Source organism: Chiloscyllium plagiosum, chromosome 2 (genome assembly GCF_004010195.1).
Source record: "Chiloscyllium plagiosum isolate BGI_BamShark_2017 chromosome 2, ASM401019v2, whole genome shotgun sequence".
NCBI classification, from domain to species: Eukaryota; Metazoa; Chordata; class Chondrichthyes; order Orectolobiformes; family Hemiscylliidae; genus Chiloscyllium; species Chiloscyllium plagiosum.
Genome location: NC_057711.1, coordinates 88,151,952 through 88,172,698, shown reverse-complemented (window position 1 = coordinate 88,172,698; position 20,747 = coordinate 88,151,952). Strand labels below are relative to the sequence as shown.

The window sequence follows — 20,747 nt, the reverse complement described above, 5'->3', positions numbered from 1 at the left end:
GATGGGGCGTTCTTCCTCCAACCGTCGTTTTGTTGTGGTCTGACGATGGAGGAGTCCAAAGACCTGCATATCCTTGGTGGAGTGGGAGGGGGAATTGAAATGTTGAGCTACAGGGTGGTTGGGTTGGTTGGTCCACTTGTTGAAGTTTGCCTTGTTGTTGCTGCTCTCCAGTTACCTGCTATTATATTCTATAAATTCAACATTCTGATTATTCTGTCAGCTCTCCCTGATTTATTCTCCAAACAACCAGCAGAATAATCCAAACATTGCAAATGCTGTGGGCAATTTTATCAAGCCCATGAATGGGGTTTCCAGTCCAATATCTGTACTGTACAAAATAGATTCTCAATTGTAAATATAAATTTGTATATTATACATACAAATTTCCCACTACATACTTCATTTGCCATTTAATTTATCTGGAACATGGGCTTAAACTAACTCAGCAGTGGGGAGGGCTTCCGGCATGAATATTAGAAAGAAGAGACAACATATATTGGATTGGAAGAAATGAACAGCATTAGAAGAGGGTGGAAATGTGAGGCAGTCTAAGATGGATTTGGAGTGCATTTATACAAGTACATGGAATGTTGTTAGGATTATAGTGAGTTGCAGACACAAGTATCCGTGTGGAATTCTAGCTATGTGGCAACAAAGGAGATCTAATTTAAACAAGAGGAAAACTAAACATGTAAAATTCATTGAGAAAGAGGAAATACTTTAAAGAGTCCAGTTGGGAAGCATTGTGAGTTTCTGAGAGAAATAAGAATGGTAATTGTAGAGTATCTGGCCACAATCTTCTAAACTTCATTGAATTGAGGAGCCTAGCCAGTGGACTAGAGGATTGCAAATGGTATAGCACATTTCAACAACAGAGAGGAAATTAAGTGCAGCAATTACAAATCAGTTAGCTAAATGTCAGTGGTCAGGAAACTTATAAGGGCAGGCAGTGGAACAGAACTAGAAACACAACTAGAAAACCAAAACGCAGCCTATTCCTTTCTGGGACATTAGTTCAAATCACACTATAGCAGATAATGACATTTAAATTTGATATAGGTTTTAAAATCTGAAGTTAAATATTAGCCTCATGGTGACTGTCTACCCATTGTCATAAAAACCTAGCTGATTCACTAATGCCTTTAGAGAAGAAACTCTACGTGGCCTATGTGTGACTCTAGACCCATGGCAATGGGCAATTAAGAATGGGAAATAACTGCTGGTAAAACCAGCAATGCTCATATCTCATTAATGAAAAGAACAAAATGAATTAACATTTGGTTAATAATTGAAAGCCAACATAGATATATTAATTAAAATATTGTTTGACTAATGTGAGTTTTTTGTTGAAATAAATGAGAAGATTAATAACGTACCTCATTATCTCCCACAGTCCACCCTGTGAAGATTTAAGGTCATCCTAAGTTTTGCTGCCTATATTCTTACTCACACCACATCCTGTTCAGCCATCACTCCTGTTTCACTGACGTACATTGACTTCTGGTTCTGCAAAACCCTGATTTCAAAATCCTTATTTTCAAATCCCTTGTGCCTCTGCTCCATGTCTTGTTCACCACATCTCAACTCACAACACTGAGATAACAGCAATCCTCTAATTTCAGCCTCCTGAACACCCACAGTTTCAGTTGCTCCATCACAGGAAGCAGTCCTTCATCTGCCTACGATCTAAGGTTTATGATCCTTCTCTAAACTTCCTAACCTCTCTTTCCTCTTTTGAAATGCTTCTTAAAACTCAATTCTTTAACAAAGCTTTTACTATTGCTTTACGTGGCTCAATGTCAACTTTTCCTTTGTAATGCGCACCATAAAGCATTAGTTAAAATACGATCCAAATACAGATTGTTGTTACTGTTGCAGCAGTTGAGATGCAGGGTGATGTTGAGAATGTATACTTCAAAAAGATATTTGGTAAAAAAAACACTTATGAACGGAAATGAAGGGATGACGGGGGAAATATACAATAAATTGTTTATGAGATGGGGGCAGAGTAATTGGTGAAAGGTTAAATTGAAGACAAGAATGAAGTGAGGTTCGCCTGGAATTCGTTCCTACTCATCCAACGGTTCACCCTCCATAAAACTTAAGGCCATCAAAGTTCTGTGCTTTCACTTTCTCGACTGATGTCTCACGCAAGTGAGAAACGCCTTGCTTGCAGAGGAGGCCAGATTAATCAATTTATTTGCTGAATGGAATCACACCTCAACATAGCACAGACGTTTCCAGAATTCATTCATTCACTAAATGTGGCATCAATAGCAAAGCCAGAATCCATTAACCAAATGGCTTTTTGGGAGGTGTTAACGATCTATTCAGACATACAAATCAAGTTTAACAAAAATGTTTACTTCACATATAAATATCCAGTGCCTTCTAGTACTATAACTAGTGCAGCAATTTTAACATACAATAGTTGGTAAATGGATTTCTGAGTAGGAATTGAAAACGCATACGCTTAAACCTATTTCATGTAACATAGATTTTAATATACTTGCAGAAATCTATATAGATTAAATAGTTGGATTTCTTAGGTAAGCTTCTGCACCCAAACTGCTGTTTTTTTTTGTTTTCTGTAATTTACCTGGGACACGGAGGATCTCCCCTGACTTCTTTCTTCATCCAGTGTCCGCTTGCCAGGGCCATTTCGTGTAACTTGCTGCAAACGGTTCACGTCAAATTCATTCTGCAATGTAAACAGTGAAAAATATATTCGTGTATATACCTCAGATCACCAAGAATTTGCAGATAGTTACGCTGCGTTGCAAAGCAATGTATTCCGAATATGTCACCGCTAATCCTATAACATAACGTCCTGTAACCTTGCATTAACTACCTTCAATCGACAATTAAGATCGCTGCTATATCTACTCCAGAAATAAATGCGCCTTATTCTGACGCTAACTCAATGTAATTGTAGACGTTTCACATTGTCCAGGTGCAGTTGCTACGCTACCTGCACACTGTCAATGATTACCAACTGAATAACATTTCCGGGATTCCAACTGTCAATAATTTTGCCACACAAAAAAATAGTTAACGCTTCAAGATTTGTAACTAGTTGATTTTTAGTCACAAATTAAAATGCATATCAAGAATTGTTGGAGGTTTAGTTCGAATGAAAAGTTAATTTTTGTTTTTGTCCAAATACATATCCTGTGTACTTCAACGAGTTTGAATGCATAGTAGAACTAAAGCACTGGGAACAACCTAAGATTTTTTTCTACGTAAACATGGAATTAAAGTGTTCCTTGCTATAAATTTGATGGATCTAAAAACAAATCAAAATAACATGTAACTTTCTATGCTTTGAAACATTTTTTTCTGGACTCAAAGACCATTTTAAAAATAATGAGTAATGAGAGGGCCTGTGGCCATGATGCACGTTAATGTTAAATCCCCAGTAAATCTTGCCTCTGCATCATATATAGCTTTGATCAGACATTTCAAAACATATTGACATTCACAAATTGGTGCTTTTCTGGCAACAGGGTCAGCTGTTTTTAAAATGTGCATTATTTATTCATGAAATCCATTTACACCAAGAAACCTGAGCTGAGTTTGCCGATTAAAACCTGAAATGGTCTCGATCTTCCAGAGCACTCTTTAATCTGGTATACTGATCTTTCAGGTTATGGTATATACTTCAAAATTCAATGGTGAACATAACTCCAAGGTAGAGTAAATTTCAATGGTTCAGCTCTGTCAACTCGCGATTTGGAGATGTTGTATTTGCATGCTGCCAACTAAATTAAAAAATCTAGTATTTAAGAACCACAATTTTTCTATTTTACAATTGTATATTGTCGTTCCCCATTTCAAAGTTAGTGCTACAAGGCCTCATCAATGAATGAACCGTATTCTAGCTGCAAGCTCAAACCAACAGAATAATATTTTAGGTCAACATTATTGAACCTATAATTTGACAGCTTGACTCAGCTATATAACTAGGAGAAAGTGAGGTCTGCAGATGCTGGAGATCAAAGTTGAACAGCAATAAAGTTTCAACTATATAACTAGGACAACTAGTCAGAATATTATACTTTCAAGCCCCATCGAATTTCAAGCTGACATTCTAATGCAGTGCACATCATGCATCATTAAATGTGCTGTATTTTGAGTGATGTTAAACCGAAGTCCAAGGGGCTGACTCGGTGGGAGAAAGAGATCTGCTTGAAGAAGAAGGTTGTGTATTAGGTTCTTAACAAAAATATACCAAAACTGCTAGTGATTTGTAATCTAAATGAAGGGCTCTTTGTTAAAGAATAACAAAATTCCAGGAGAGTGCTTCACACACCTTTTATCCACCAAACAGTGTTTCATTATTATAAAACATATTAACTTTTATCATTTTTTTCAGTAACATAATGACTATACAAAGATCTCCATCTACACCAGTAATTTAAAAAGCTCCATATTTTGGACACTATTCATCTCTCTTCAATTTTAGATTGTATTAGCAGCTGTTTAAAAATCAGATTTTCTACAAAACAGTACTTTGCACAATAATGATTTGTATGAGTTCTGAACAATATAATTTTGGCTTATGTAATACCTGGTATGCTTTAATTCCTGATGGAACTGGTTGGCACTCCTCATGTCCTGATGTACCTTGACAGAACAATGCGTATTTTTCACAAGTGCCTCCATGTGTGAAGGTATCGGTTGAACTTCACAGACTATTGGGAAATCTGTCACTAATCAAAATATGGAAAAGAATGCAGCAACTGTATGAGGGCTTAGGATGCTAAACATAAAAAAAGAGGGTTGCATCTGTATAATAATCTTCATGAGCATAAAATGGCTTAAAGTTATTAAGTATTTTCGAAGTGCAGACACTGCTGTAATGAAGAAAACGCAGCAGCAACCAACGTGCTCCTAACAACAACTTGATAGTCATGACAATCAGATTAAATATTTAAATAAACAAGAACCATGGATGCTGAAGATCTGAAAGGCAAACAAAAATTGCTGGAGAAACTCAGCAGGTCATCCTGTACCCTTTGCAGACCTGGAGTCTCCAAACCTTTCTTGATATCACATGGAGTGAGGAGAAAGTGAGGTCTGCAGATGCTGGAGATCAAAGTTGAAACTTTATTGCTGGAACAGCACAGCAGGTCAGGCAGCATCCAGGGAACAGGAGATTCGACGTTTCGGGCACAGGCCCTTCTTCAGGAATCCAAAGTCCAAAGATGCTTTAGAATTGTACTGAAGAAGAGTCTCTGGACTCAAAACATTAACTCTGTTTTCTCTCCACAGGCTTGGCCCCTTCCCAGCATTAAAGATTCCATTCTTCAGCCAATTTGATTCACTCCATGTGATATCAAGAAAGGTTTGGAGACTCCAGGTCTGCAAAGGATATAGGCCCTGGCAAGATTCCAGTAGTAGTACTGAAGGCATGTGTTCCAGAACTTGCCACTTCCCGAGCCAAGCTCTTTCAGTACAGCATCTACCCGACAATGTGGAAAATTGCCTAGATATGTCCCGTACCTAAAATGCAGGACAAATCCAACCCAGCCAATTACTGCCTATCACTCTCCTCTCGATTATTTGTAAAATGATGGAAGGTATCATCAAAAGTGGTATCAAGTAGCTCCTGCTCAGCAATAACCTGTTCACTGATGCACAGTTTGGATTCTGTGAAGGCCACTCAGCTCTTAACCTCCCTACAGCCTTGGTTCAAACATGGACAAAAGAACTGAATTCCAGAGGCAAGGTGAGAGTGACAGCCCTTGACATCAAGGCTTTATTCAACTTAGTATGGCATCAAGGAGTCCTAGCAAATTGGGAATCAATGGGATAGGGGGCAAACTCTTTGGTGGTTGGTTGGAGTCATACCCCCAGCACATTGGAAGATGGTTGTGGTTGTTAGACGTGAGTCATCCCAGCTCCAGGACATCTCTGCAGGAGTTCCTCAGGATAGTGTTCTATGCTGAACCATCTTCAGCTGCTTCATCAATGACCTTCTCGCCATCAGAAGTTTAGAAGTAGTGATGTTCACTGATGATTGCACAATGTTCAGCACCATTCGCGACTCCTCAGATACTGAAGCAATCATGTTCAAGTGCAACAAGATCTTGACAATGCCCAGGCTTGGGCTGACAATTGGCAAGTAGCATTGTGGAAACATCAGGCTATGACCATCACCAATAAGAGACAATCTAACGACTGCCCCTTGACATTCAATGGTATTATCATCACTGAATCCTCCACTATCAACATTCTGGAAATTATCATTGACCAGAAACTCAACTGGACTTGGCACACAAACACAGTGGCTACAAGAATAGGTCAGAGGCTAAAAATGCTGCATCGAGTAACTTGCCTCCTGAATCCCCAAAGCCTCTCCATCATCTACAAGGGACAAGTCAGGAGTTTGATGTAATATTTCCCAGTTACCTTGATGAGTGCAGCCCCAGCAACACTCAAGAAGCTTGACACCATTCAGAACAAAGCAGCCATCCTGATTGGCACTATATCCACAAGCATCCACTCCCTCCACCACTGATGCTCAGTAGCAGCAGTATAGTACATACTATCTACTAGACAGAAAATCACCAAAGATCCTCTGGCAGGACCTTCTAAACTTCCATCTGGAAGGACAAGGGCTGCAGATACATGGGAACAGTATCACTTTCAAGTTCCCCTTCAAGCCACTTTTCATCCTGTCTTGGAAATATATCGCCTATTCCTTCACTGTTGCTGGGTCAAAATCCTGAAATTCCCTCCCTACTGGCATCATGAGTCAACCCACAGCAGGAGGACTGCAGTCATTCAAGAGATCAGCTCACCACCACCTTCTCAAGGCAACTAGAGTCTGGCAATATTCCTGATGAAGACCTTATGCTCAAAAAATTGACTCTCCTGCTGCCCGGATGCTGCCTGACCAGCTGTGCTTTTCTCGCACCACACTTTTTGATGCTGGCAATGAATGCTGGCCAGCCAGTGATGCCCACATCCCACAAATTAATAAGAAAAAGGTTTGTCATTATACTCCTGTTTTGTAATTGGTAGGCAAGTTTTGGGGAGTCAAGAGGTGAGTCATTCACCACAGAATTCCAAGCCTGCTGTTATGGCCACAATTTTTAGTGGCTGGTCCAGTTCAGTGCAGGATTCATGGATGATGATAGCGTTGAATAGTTAGATTCTCTCTTGTTTGAAATGGCTATTGCCTGACAAGAATGATACTTGCTACCTACCAGCCCAGGCCTGTATGTTGTCCAGGGTCAACATAACAATTGCAGTTCTTTATCACTTGACTAGTTGTTCAGTGGGGTGCAATATTTTGGCTGCAAGTGACTGGTACACTCTAGGAGAACACCACCACCTCCAGCCTTTTCTCAAAGTGATGTACCATTTCAGCTAGGTTGGATCTTGCTATCCCTTCATAATTCCTGGGACAAAATCCTGGAACTCCCTACCAAACAGCACTGTGGGAGTACTTCCCCACATAGACTGCTGTGTTTCAAGAAGATTTAGTGCCTCCAATGTACTTGCATTCAAAATATTTATAAAGACAAAACCTGCCAACGATGTTCATATCACAACCCTGATTTTGTTTAAAAAGGCAGGCCATATTTTGCATTACTGAGCATAGATAAGTCATTTGCATGTCAGTATATAACACAAATATGTATCTAATAGTGCTTGTATCCATGATGGTTATTAGTAATGACAGCATGCTTGAAAGTATAAACGTATTGGCAATCTGCCCAGGATCGGGATGGTGGCTCAGTGGTTCGCACTGTTGCCTCACAGCCCCAGGGACCCGGGTTTAATTCCAGCCTCGGGCGGCTGTGTGAAGTTTGCACATTCTTCGCATGGGTTTCCTCCCACAATCCAAAGATGTGCAGGTTAGGTGAATTGGCCATACTAAATTGCCCATTGTGTTCAGGGATGTGTAGTTTAGGTACATTAGTAAGGTGGGGTGTGTGTCTGGATAGGTTGCTCTTCGGAGGGTCGGTGTGGACTTGTTGGGCCGAAGGGCCTGTTTCCATACTGTAGGGATTCTATAATTAAAGTCTGTCCTCTGCCCATTTCACCATATCCTTTGTTTTCCTCTTCAGTTGTTTATATAGCCTATTTTCAAATTCAACGAGGAATGAAAAAAATTCTGGATTAGTGGTGCTGGAAGAGCACAGCAGTTCAGGTAGCATCCGAGGGGCAGTAAAATCGATGTTTCGGGCAAAAGCCCTTCATCAGGAATGAAAAAAGCCTAGGGAAATAAGAACAGCCGGACCTGCTGGGGATATCCAATATCTTCTGTTTTCTTTTAAGTGTAAATTTCACCAACCATTGTGCTGTGCTGAAGCTTTGATAACTACGCTTGACTACCATATCCCGCTTGTAATTGTAGGCGCGTTGCGTTAAACCCATGTGACCGTCTCCCTGTAAGTTTGGGGCTGGGTTTTGTTGGAGTACTTGGTCGCTTTTTTGGTTTCGAATTTGGCGCCTACAGTAATGTTTCTCAGAGGCGTGCGGCTCTCGCGTTGTCGAATCCCGGCTCATATGACGGCGGTGGCGGCAGCAGAGGCAGGGGAGGAGCGCAGCGTGAGTGTGGAATGTGGTGGTGGAAGCAGCAGCAGCGGCGACAATGTAGCGGCTGGGAGCAGGGTTGAACTCGGATTGTATCCCTTAGGGCGTGAGAGCGGAGACCCCGTACTCGACCAGACCCTAGCCCCTGCCGGACAGCCGCCGCCGAGTCCTCGACCCAACCCCAAAACCCAGCAGCCGGAGGAAGTAGAGCGCCTTACAACGCTTCTAAAATGTGATAAAATGACACAGGAGAAAAAGCAAAGAACAAGCCGCCCTGTCATGCTAACCAAAAATATCATGAGAGATCCGAGTGCAGTAAGTCACCTAGATTTTGTTTAAAAAACCGATTGCGCAGTGCTGTTTTCTAATAATGCCGAAACAAAGACAAGGTTGGCTAGTTCATCTACTGCGGCCTGCTGCAGAGAAGTTTTTTTTTCGCGTAGTCTTTTCAGGAAATGAAGTATTTTGCAACAATTTCTGTTTCTTTAATGGCTGACGGGATGTCTCGCTTCAGTTTTCCCCATGCTCACCATTTGTTTGGCATTTCATTGCGAAAAATTGGCCGAGTGAAGTATTCATAGTGGATTATTTCTTTTAAGTTTTAGCGACTCGACATAGACGTTTCATTTTAAGAAACGAAAACGAATACGAATTGCGTTTTATTTCGGCTGGATGTTTACAGGTTGTACCAGTATCCACTGGCTGTGTATCTATTTTACTACCATTTGAAGTACTTGTATAACAACAACTTTTGCGTATACTCAAGATCTGTTATCTAATCGGAAACATTACTGTCATGTTACAATCAATATTTCGAAAATATATCGCTTCATTTTCAATGTACGTGTTGTCTGTCTATCGATTTTGGATTTTCGGGCAATTTTTGAAAACGCCAAGACAAATACAAGTAGACGATGTGAGGGATGAGGTTGGCAGCATCGTTTTACTTCAATAACAGACACCTATAAATGAAACCACTCGTGTTGTAATGTCCGGTGAAGCTGCCATCTTTTAAAGCGCACTGGACGTTTTTATGCTGATTTGTCTGCACTCGCAAATTATAAAGATAAAATGTGGTTAAATAAAAGTGCAACGAAGTTAGACCGTCTCTCAGATGTATTTTCGAATTAAGTTTCTTAATGATTCCTTAATTGATCAGCCATGATCTTATTGAATGGCGGAGCGGGCTCGAAGGGCCAGATGGCCTACTACTCCTATTCCTTAGGCTCATCATAATGTTGAGGGAACTGTGCACTTACATTACCGTGAGTTCAGGTTATTTGTGGTTTTCTTAAAAAGTTCCTTATTTTCCATGATTTCTGTAGTAGAGGTGGTAGTAGTGTTTTTGGGCGTGGAGAGGGGAAATCTACCGCTCCATGGGTAACTAACTGTTGTTTCTCAAATCTTGAAAGTAAGAAGAAAGTCGTATAACTCACTGATGATACAAATGATAACGTAGAAGGGGTGTGGTTTGTGAAACTGGAACAAACACTAGGAGGAGATTTTGGAGGTGTCTAATGGAACTACAGTTTTATTTTATTAACGCTATCCTTATAGTGGACTGTTTATGAATTATAATACCATAAGATATAGGAGCAGAATTAGGCCATTCAGCCCAATGAGTCTGCTCTGTCATTTGATCATGGCTGATATATTTGTCAACCTCATTCTCCTCCCTTCTCCCTGTAGCCCTTTAATCCCCATACTAATCAGGAACCTATTTATCTGTCTCTCTCAAATGACTTGGGCTTCACTGCTCTCTGCAACAATTCTGTCTACAGAGACACCACCCTGTGGCTGAAGAAATTCCTCCTCACTTCATCTCCATCTCCTTTCTGAAAGGTCATCCCTTTACCTGAGCTGTGCCCCAGGTCCTGGTGTCTCCTCCTATTGGAAACATCTTCTCCACCTCCACTCAATCCAGGTCCCTCAATATGCTGTAAGTTTCAATCAAATTCCCCCTCATCCTTGTAAACACCATTGTGTACAGGCCCAATGTCATCACCGCTGCTCATGTGACAAGCTCTTCATTCTTGTCATCATTCTTGAAAACCTTCCCCAGCACATTCTTCCTTTGATACGCAGCCCAAAACTGCACACAGAAAGCAGTCTGACCAGAGCATTATTCAGCCTCAGTAGTTCATGTGCTCTTATTTTCTATCTCCCTTGAAATAAATGCCAACATTGCTTTCAATTTCCCAATTGCCAACTGAATCTGCAACCTTAAGAGAATCCTGAACCAGGAATTGCAAACCCCTTTGTGTTTCAGATTTCTAAATCCTTTCCCCATTTAAGAAATAGTCTGCCATCTCTTCTTGCCAAAATATATAACCTCACACTTTTCCATGTTGGGTTCCACTTGCCACTTTGCCCACTCACCCAGCATGTCCCAGTCCTTCTGCAGCCTTGCTGCTTCCTTAATGCTAACTACTGCTATTTTTGTGTCATCTGCAAACTTAGCAACAATGCCCTCAGTTCCTTCATCCATATTGTTAATGTGTAATGTGAACAGTTGTGGTTGCAACACTGACCCCTGTGAAATTCCCCTAGTCACCGGCTGCCATCCTGAAATAGTCCTTCTAGCCCCCCTTTTGCCAGTCAGCCAATCCTCTATCCATGCCAATTACCTTGTCCCTGAAGACCTCTATCTTATTTCAGAGCCTCCTGTGTGTCACCTTGTCAAAAGCCATTTGGAAAACTGATTAGATTACGTACACTGGCTCTCCTTTGCCTAATTTGCCCATTACCACCTCAAAGTATTCTAACAGATTTGTCAAACATGACCTCTCCTTGATGAAGCCATGCTGACTCAATGTTACTTCATTATACGCTTCCAAGTATACCGCAATCTAATCCTTAATAATGGACTCTCAAATCCTGTCAACAACCATGATCTGACTAACCAGGCTATTATTTTGTGTCTGCTGCACTTTTAAATAATGGTGTTACAGTAGCCATTTCCCACTTATCTGGGACCCTTTCTGATTCCAGTGAATCCTGAAAGATCACCATCAATGTCTCTATAAATCTCCTCAGCTATCTCCTTCAAAACTCTGGTGTGTAGTTCATCCAATCTGTGATTTGTCCACCTTCTGACTTTTCATCTTGCCTAACGCCACCACCTTCGTGATGAGCACTACACTCACTGCGGCTGCTGCCTCTTCATTGTAAAAACTGATGCAAAGTATCTGTTCAGTTTCACTGCCATTTCTTTATTCCCTATTACTACTATAGCCCCATTTTTAGTAGCCCGATGTCCACTCTTGCACCTCTTACTTTTTTTAGATATCCTTTCAACAACATCTGTGATACCCACAAATTTTAATCTGAGCTACAAACTCATTTTACCTTGTTTTATACACTGTGTACATTTTAAGTATGACCTCTTTAGTACTGCATTGATTGACCCCCTTCTCACATCTGTCCTATTATCTGCTGTTCCTGATGTTAGATTCCTGAAGCTTTTCCATAATTTTCCTTGCAACTGAACCCACCATCCCAAAAAAAACTAAGGTGTTTTTGAATTGCAAATAATATTTTGGAATTTTTTTATTGCAGAGTAACAGCAACATGACTGGTGTAATTTATTGAACGGAGTAGGACGAACTTGCTGACATTCTGCTTTGTTTTTAATTGTGTTGCAGAATGTTTACACGTTGTTAACAAGTTATAACTTGTGTAAAATTCCAAAGCCAGCATAATTTTATATTTCTTTGAAAAGGCAGAAACTATTTTTTTTAGGAAAAGGGCATTTCGGGTGATTTAATTTCTGGGTTCAGATAATGCTGCAAGTTTCAGTATTGCAATTTAGCATCCAAATATTTTCCAACGTTATAATTATATTAAACCCCAAAATACCATCATTCTCTTTGTACTTCGTGCAACTGTGAACACACCTGGTTCACTTTTTAAATAATTTTTATTATTTAAATATAAAAGTTGTTACTGAAGTAGCAAGCCATAAATTGAGCCCATTATTCCAGTAGTGGTATCAAATGTTTTTAAGGTACCCCCAGTACCCTAGTCTACCTGACTTTGAGACCATGGTTGATAGAAAACATAGACCAGGTGTCATACAGCATATAAATAGACCCTTCAATCCAACCAGTCCATGCCAAACATGATTTCAAACTAAACTATCCCCACCTGCCTACTCCTGGCCCATATCCCACCAAGCCTTTGCTATTCATATACTTATTCAAATGTCTTTTAAACATTGGGAGAAAATGAGGACTGCAGATGCTGGAGATCAAAGTTGAGTGTGTAGTGCTGGAAAAGCACAGCAGGTCAGGCAGCATCCAAGGAGCAGGAGGATGAAGGGCTTATGCCTTAAACATAGATTCTCCTGCTCCTCGGATGCTGCCTGACCTGCTGTGCTTTTCCAGCACCCCACACTCAGTTTTTAAAAATTGTAATTCTACCCAACACCACCACTTCCTCAGGAAGTTCGTTCCACACGTAAACCACATTCTGTACAAAAAAAAATTGCCCCCCTCATTTTTAAATCTCTCCAATTCCACCTTATAAAATATGCCCCCAGTCTTGAAATCCCTGTCGGAAAAGACAATGACTAATACCTCCATCTATGCCCCTCTTTATTTTATTAACTTCCACCAGCTTGCCTCTCAATCTCCTGCACTTTTTTAAAAATTGTAATTCTACCCAACACCACCACTTCCTCAGGAAGTTCGTTCCACATTCTGTACAAAAAAAAATTGCCCCTCTCATTTTTAAATCTCTCCCATTTCACCTTATAAAATATGCCCCCAGTCTTGAAATCCCTGTCGGAAAAGACAATGACTAATACCTCCATCTATGCCCCTCTTTATTAACTTCCACCAGCTTGCCTCTCAATCTCCTGCACTCCAGGGAAAAAAAGTCTCAGCCCATTCAGTCTTTCTTTATAATTCAAGCCTTCATATCCATCACATCTTGGTAAATCTCTTCTGAACCTTTTCCAGCTTAATAATATCCTTCCTATAATTGGGCAAGGGAATCGGTTCAGCTCAGTTGGCTGGATTGTTGGTTTACAGAGCAGTATGATGCCAACAGTGTGGGTTCAATTCCCATGACCAGTTTGAAGTCACCATGAAAGATTCTCCTTCTCAACCTCTTCCCTCACCTGAGGTCTGGTGGCCTTCAGGTTAAATCACCACCTGTCACTTCTCTCTGAGAGAGCAGCCCCTATAGTCTGGTAAGACTATAGCGACACTCAAATATTGGGCAACCAGATTGGACACAATATTACAGAAGGGGCCTCATCAATGTCCTGAAAGATCTCAACATCACTTCCCAACTGTGATATTGAAAGAACAGCACTGAAGGCAAGCGTGCCAAACTCATTTTTAACTATCCTGTCTGTATGTGACACAATTATGTACCTGAACTTCCAGGTCCCTCTATTCTACAACATTTTCCAAGGCCCTACCATTAATTGTATAAGTCCTGCCCTGTCTGTTGCACCAAGATACAATACCTCATATTTATCCAGATTGAACTCTATCTGCCATTTTTCAGCCCATTGACACATTTGATTAAGATCACTTTGTAATTTTAATATAGAGTTAGGCTTTCTATGCCACCAATTTTGGTGTCACCCATAAACTTACTAAGCATGCTTTCTGTATTCATCCAAATCTTTGATTCAAATGACGAACAAAAGAGGACATCGAACCGACCCCTATAGAACACCACTGGTAACAGGACTCCAGTCCGAAAAACAACCCTTCGCATTGTATCCTGCGGTTAAGCCAATTTTGTATCCAATTGACAAGCTCGCCCTGAATCCCATGTGACCTGTCTTTGCTAATTAGTCTACCATGTGGAACCTTTTCAAAGGCTTTACTAAAATCTAAGTAAACAATGTCTACTGCTCTGCCCTCCTCAATCTTTTTGGTAACTTCCTCAAAAACTCAGTCAAGTCTGTGAGACACGATTTTCCCCTCAAAACCTCACTAACTATTCCTAATTAAATTTTGCTTCCCTAAATGTCCATAAATCCTTTACTTTATAATCAGCTCCAACACCTTTACGAGAATAGTTGCAAGGACAGAAGAACCTCGATTATCCAGCATTCGATTATCCGAATTTTGGATTATCAGGACAAGACTGCAAAGTCCCGATACTTGGCTAAACTGCGTTATCTGAACAAAGGTTCTTTTTGTAAACAGATATAAACTACTGGCAAATAACACTACTAACTAAAACTACAATTCTCTTGTAAACCTCTCCTTATACACACAGACAAATACACAGTCAAAATAATTTATTGCTAGATGTAGGCAAATTGGAAAGTCAGTTCTGTGATCTTTGCTTCTTACTTTCAATGTTGAGATGGTACTACTTCGTGAGCCAGGTCTTTGGTGTTCAGTTGTCTTTCACAAAAGCTTTCACTCGTTTGTAAGAGGTGTAGAGCAACTGACTCGGTCAGAAAATGTCTCTGACTTATTAATTCAACAATCACAGCTCACAGCATCTGAAGTAGATGAAACTGGTTTTCTTCAAATTTTGTTTTTTTTAATTGCTGCAAACATGCAGCTTCTGGGGCAAACAGTAGCAAATCCTGTGCCATTTTTTATGTCTCTAACTTCCATTTCAACCTGCACAGTAAGCTGAGAACCAATCAACTTCACTTGAAAACAGCTTCTGATCAGCTTCACATCACAGGAACCCTCAGGCACTGTAGGTGTCAAATAACTTGCTGCAAAATTGCTGACTTCATGGTAAATTACTGTTTTTTGAAGTTATTTCTCCTTGCAGTCCAGCTTTTAAAGATTATAATGAAAAAACATTCTTGTGAAATACATTGATAAAACTTTATGCAATTGCAATAAATGTTTTTAAACAAATTACTTGTTATTGATTGCACATATTTTGTATATAATCTCATCATTGTCAATCCCAGTTCAGTTAGGCAAAATTTTGCATTATATCATGCGGGTTTTTGTATTGCAATGTGTTTTTTTTTTAAAAAAATGCCCCAGCAATGCTCAAGTAATTGGAGTACAACAGTGTTAAAATGATGTACCTTTTCACTGTGGGCTACCAAGTCGAGTATACAATTGCTGCTCTAGCTATATTCATATTTAGAGTCATGGAGATGTACAGCATGGAAACAGACCCTTTGTTCCAACCTGTCCATGCCGACCAGATATCCAAACCCAATTTAGTCCCACCTGCTAGCATCCGGACCATATCCCTCCAAATCCTTCCTATTCATATACCCATCCAAATGCCTCTTAAATATTGTAATTGTACCAGCCTCCACCACTTCCTCTGGCAGCTCATTCCATGCATGTACCACCCTCTGCGTGAAAAAAGTTGCCTCTTAGATCCCTTTATGTCTTTCTCTTCTCACCCTAAACCTATGCTGTCTAGATTAGATTAGATTAGATTAGATTAGATTAGATTACAGTGTGGAAACAGGCCCTTCAGCCCAACAAGTCCACACCGACCCGCCGAAGCGAAACCCACCCATACCCCTACATTTACCCCTTACCTAACACTATGGGCAATTTAGTATGGCCAATTCACCTGACCCTGCACATCTTTGGACTGTGGGAGGAAACCGGAGCACCCGGAGGAAACCCACGCAGACACGGGGAGAACGTGCAAACTCCACACAGTCACTCGCCTGAGTCGGGAATTGAACCCGGGTCTCTGGCGCTGTGAGTCAGCAGTGCTAACCACTGTGCCACCGTGCCGTCTAGTGCTGGACTCCCTGACCCCAGAGAAAATACTTTGCCTATTTATCCTATACATGCTCCTCATAATTTTGCAAACTTCTATAAGGTCTCCCCTCAATCTCCGATGCTCCATGGAAAACCGCCTCGGCCTGTTCAGCCTCTCTCCATAGCTCAAATCCTCCAACCGTGGTAGCATCCTTATAAATCTTTTCTGAACCGTTTCAAGTTTCACAACATCATTCCGATAGGAAGGAGACCAGAATTGCACGCAATATTCTAATGTCCTGTACAGCCGCAACATGATGTCTCAACTCCTGTACTCAATATTCTGACCAATTTTAAAAAAAAGTATACCAAACGCCACCTTCACTATCCTATCTACCTGCGACTCCACTTTCAAGGAGCTATGAACCTGCACTCCAAGGTCTCTTTGTTCAGCAATACTCCCTAGGACCTTATACACTTAATGGTAAGTCCTGCTACGATTTGCTTTCCCAAAATGCAGCACCTCGCATTTATCTGAATTAAACTCCATCTGCCACTTCTCAGCCCATTGGTCCATCTGGTCAAGATCCTGTTGTAATCTAAGATAACCCTCTTCAATGTCCACTACACCTCCAATTTTGGTGTCATCTGCAAATTTACTAACTATACCTGTTATGCTCGCATCCAAATCATTTATGTAAATGACAAAACGTAGAGGGTCCAGCACCAATCCTTGTGGCACTGCACTAGTCACAGGCTCCAGTCTGAAAAACAACCCTCCACCATCACCCTCTGTCTTCTACCTTTGAGCCAGTTCTGTATCCAAATGGCTAGTTCTCCCTGTATTCCGTGAGATCTAACCTTGTTAATCAGTCTCCCATGGGGAACCTTGTCGAACGCTTTACTGAAGTCCACATAGATCACATCTACTGCTCTGCCCTCATCAATCCTCTTTGTTACTTCTTCAAAAACCTCAATCAAGTTTGTGAGACATGATTTCCCACGCGCAAAGCCATTTTGACTATCCCTAATCAGTCCTTGCCTTTCCAAACACGTGTACATCCTGACCCTCAGGATTCCCTCCAAAAATTTGCCCACCACTGACGTCAGGCCAGGGAACGTCTGTAGTTCCCTGGCTTGTCCTTACCATTCTTCTTAAACAGTGGCACCACGTTAGCCAACCTTCAGTCTTCCAGCACCTCATCTGTGACTATCGATGATATAAATAGCTCAGCAAAGGGCCCAGCAATCACTTGTCTAGCTTCCCACAGAGATCTAGGGTACACCTGATTAGCTCCTGGGGATTTATCCACCTTTTGTGTTTCAAGACATCCAGCACTTCCTCCTCTGTAATATGGACATTTTGCAAGTTGTCACCATCTATTTTGCTACTTTCTATATCTTCCATAATCTTTCCACAGTAAATACTGATGCAAAATACTCGTTTGGTACCTCCCCCATTTTCTGCAGCTCCACACAAAGGCTGCCTTGCTGATCTTTGAGGGGCCCTGTTCTCTCCAGAGTTACCCTTTTGCCCTTTAATGTATTTGTTAAAACCCTTTGGATTCGCCTTAACTCGATTTGCCAAAGCTATTTCATGTCCCCTTTTTGCCCTCCTGATTTCCCTCTTAAGTATACTCCTGCATTTATACTCTTCTAAGGATTCACTCGATCTATCCTGTCTATACCTTACATATGCTTCGTTCTTTTTCTTAACCAAACCCTCAATTTCTTTTGTCATCCAGCATTCCCTATACCTACCAGCCTTTCCTTTCCCCTAACAGGAATATACTTTCTCTGGATTCTCATTATCTCATTTCTGAAGGCTTCCCATTTTTCAGCTGTCCTTTTACCTGTGACCATCTGGCCCCAATCAGCTTTTGAAAGTTCTTGCCTAATACTGTCAAAATTGGCCTTTCTCCAGTTTAGAACTTCAAATTTGAATCTGGTCTATCCTATTCCATCACTTTTTAAAAATCTAATAGAATTATGGTCGTTGGCCCCAAAGTGCTCCCTCACTGACACCCCAGTCACCTGCCCTGCCTTATTTCCCAACAGTAGTTCAGGGGTTTTGCACCTTTTCTAGTAGGTACATCCGCACACTGAATCAGAAAATTTTCTTGTACACATTTAACAAATTCCACTCAATCATAACCCTTAATACAATTGCAGTCCCAGTCTATGTTTGGAAAGTTAAAATCCCCTACCATAACCACCCTATTATTCTTACAAATATCTGAGATCAACTTACAAATTTGTTTCTCAATTTCCCTCTGACTATTAGGGGGTTTATAATACAGTCCCTATAAGGTGATCATCCGTTCTTATTTCTCAGTTCCACCCAAATAACTTCCCTGGATGTATTTCCTCTAATGCTATCCCTTATCCAAAATGCCACTCCCCCTCCTCTTTTGCCTCCCTTTCTATCCTCCCTGTAGCATTTGTATCCTGGAACATTAAGCTGCTAATCCTGCCCATCCCTGAGCCACGTCTAAGTAATTGCTATGATATCCCAAACCCATGTTCCTAACCATGCCCTGAGTTCATCTGCCTTCCCTGTTAGGTCCCTTGCATTGAAATAAATGCAGTTTAATGTATTAGTCTTACCTTGTCCCTGTCTGCCCTGACTATTTTTGACTCATTTCTGTTTCAACTGTACCAGTCTCAGATTGATCTCTTTCCTCACTATCTCCCTGGGTCCCACCCCCCACCTTACGAGTTTAATTCCTCCCGAGAGCTCTAGCAAATCTCCCTGGCAGTATATTAGTCCCCTTCCAATTTAGGTGCAATCCGTCCTTCTTGGACACGTCACTTCTACCCCAAAAGAGATTCCAATGGTCCAAAAATGTGAATCCTTCTCCCATACACCAGCTCCTCAGCCATGCATTCATCTGCTCTATCCTCCTATTCCTCCCCTCACTAGCTAGTAGCACTGGGAGTAATCCAGATATTACTACTCTCGAGGACCTCCTTTTTAAATTTCTGCCTAACTCTCTCTAATCTCCCTTCACAATCTGAACCTTTTCCCTTCCTATGTCACTGGTTCCAATGTAGACAATTACCTCTTGCTGGCCGCTCTTCCCCCTTGAGAACATTCTGCACCTTGTCTGAGACATCCTTGATCCTGGCACCAGGGAAGCAACACACTATTCTGCTTTTTCACTGCTGGCCACAGAAATGTCTGTCTGTATCTCGGACTGGAGAGTATCCTAACACGATTATCTCTTGGAACCCGACGTACCCCTCGTTGCATTAGAGTCAGTCTGATTAGAACAGCTAGAAACCTAGCTGTTCGTGCTACATTCCCCTGAGAGTCCATCACCCCCTACATTATCCAAAACAGCATACTTGTTTGAAATGCTTACAGCCACAGAAGCTCCTGCACCAGTTGCCTTACCTCTTACCTTTCCTGGAGTTATCTCATATCTGTGACTGTATCTGAGACACACCCCTCCCCTCTTTCCCCCACCCCCCTTCCTAAAACTGCCATCCATCATATGCTGTTGCAAATTCCTCATTGCTTCTAACTGTCTCTCCAACCGATCTATTCGATCTGATAAGATTCGCAACCAACAGCATTTATTGTAGATCTAATCCGCAGTAACCCTTAAACTCTCTTTATACTCCCATATATGACAAGAAGCGCATATCACTCTACTAAAGACTATCTTTGCTCCTTCACAATCTACAGACCCAGAAAATAATACCGTCTTATTCCTCTACAAAACACTGCCCCAGGTCAAATGAATAGTTATGGTTTATATTTTAAGTTTAATCGAGACATCTCTCAAAAAAACACATAATTAAGTAAGAACCCACTCTACTCACTACTGTAGACTTTCTGTAGGTTACACTTAAACCACTGTGCTACCGTGCCGCCCACTAAGTTTAATCGAGACATCTCTCAAAAAAACACATAATTAAGAACCCACTCTACTCACTACTGTAGACTTTCTGTAGGTTACACTTAAAAACAATACACTTCTCTGCTTCTGTGCTGTGAACTTCACCCAAACAGTTCCTCCAAGATCAGTTGTGAATATCACTCTTAATTTTCCCAGACACACTCCGACGTCCAGCGATACATGAATTCAAACAGCAAAGGCAGTAACTGTGCAGGTTTGTTGCTGTGTCAATCTCTCCCCCTCTCCGACCTCACCATGTGCTTCCTTTGTTCTTCTCCCTTTTTAAAACTGCTGTTGTTTTGACTTTTTTTCCAAAGTTCCAAAACAATGCAACAGCACATAAAACAGTCATTGCTGCTCCTGGAATTCGAGGAAATCCCCTCCAATGCCTAAAATACGTCAATAAAGGAGCAGCTGTTACATCCAGAAATTTTTCTCGTCCTCCACCTGGGAGGGGAGGGAACATGAAGTGAAAGGCATTTTTAGGTTAGGAGTGGTGAATTGGTTCTTTCTGGTTGTCCACGAGAAAGATTTGAGTACTTTTAGCAGAAGTACACTCTCTGGTTAAAATGTATTTATGTGCTGTAAGAAGCCAATTATCAAGCTTTCTTGAGTGAAAGAG

General features: G+C 41.0%; 1 protein-coding gene across 2 annotated transcripts in view; it reads left to right on the top strand.

Moving 5' to 3' along the window:
• The first annotated feature begins 8,022 nt into the window (after positions 1-8,022).
• Positions 8,023-20,747, top strand: part of mfsd14ba (major facilitator superfamily domain containing 14Ba) — a 166,297-nt gene continuing 153,572 nt past the window's right edge. The window contains exon 1 of one of the 2 annotated variants that reach the window (XM_043713684.1): positions 8,023-8,865. In XM_043713684.1, coding sequence (XP_043569619.1) covers positions 8,476-8,865 — 390 coding nt within the window. In that variant the 5' untranslated portion in view covers positions 8,023-8,475. The remainder of the gene's footprint in view (positions 8,866-20,747) is intronic. The other variant, XM_043713674.1, reaches the window with a different exon arrangement.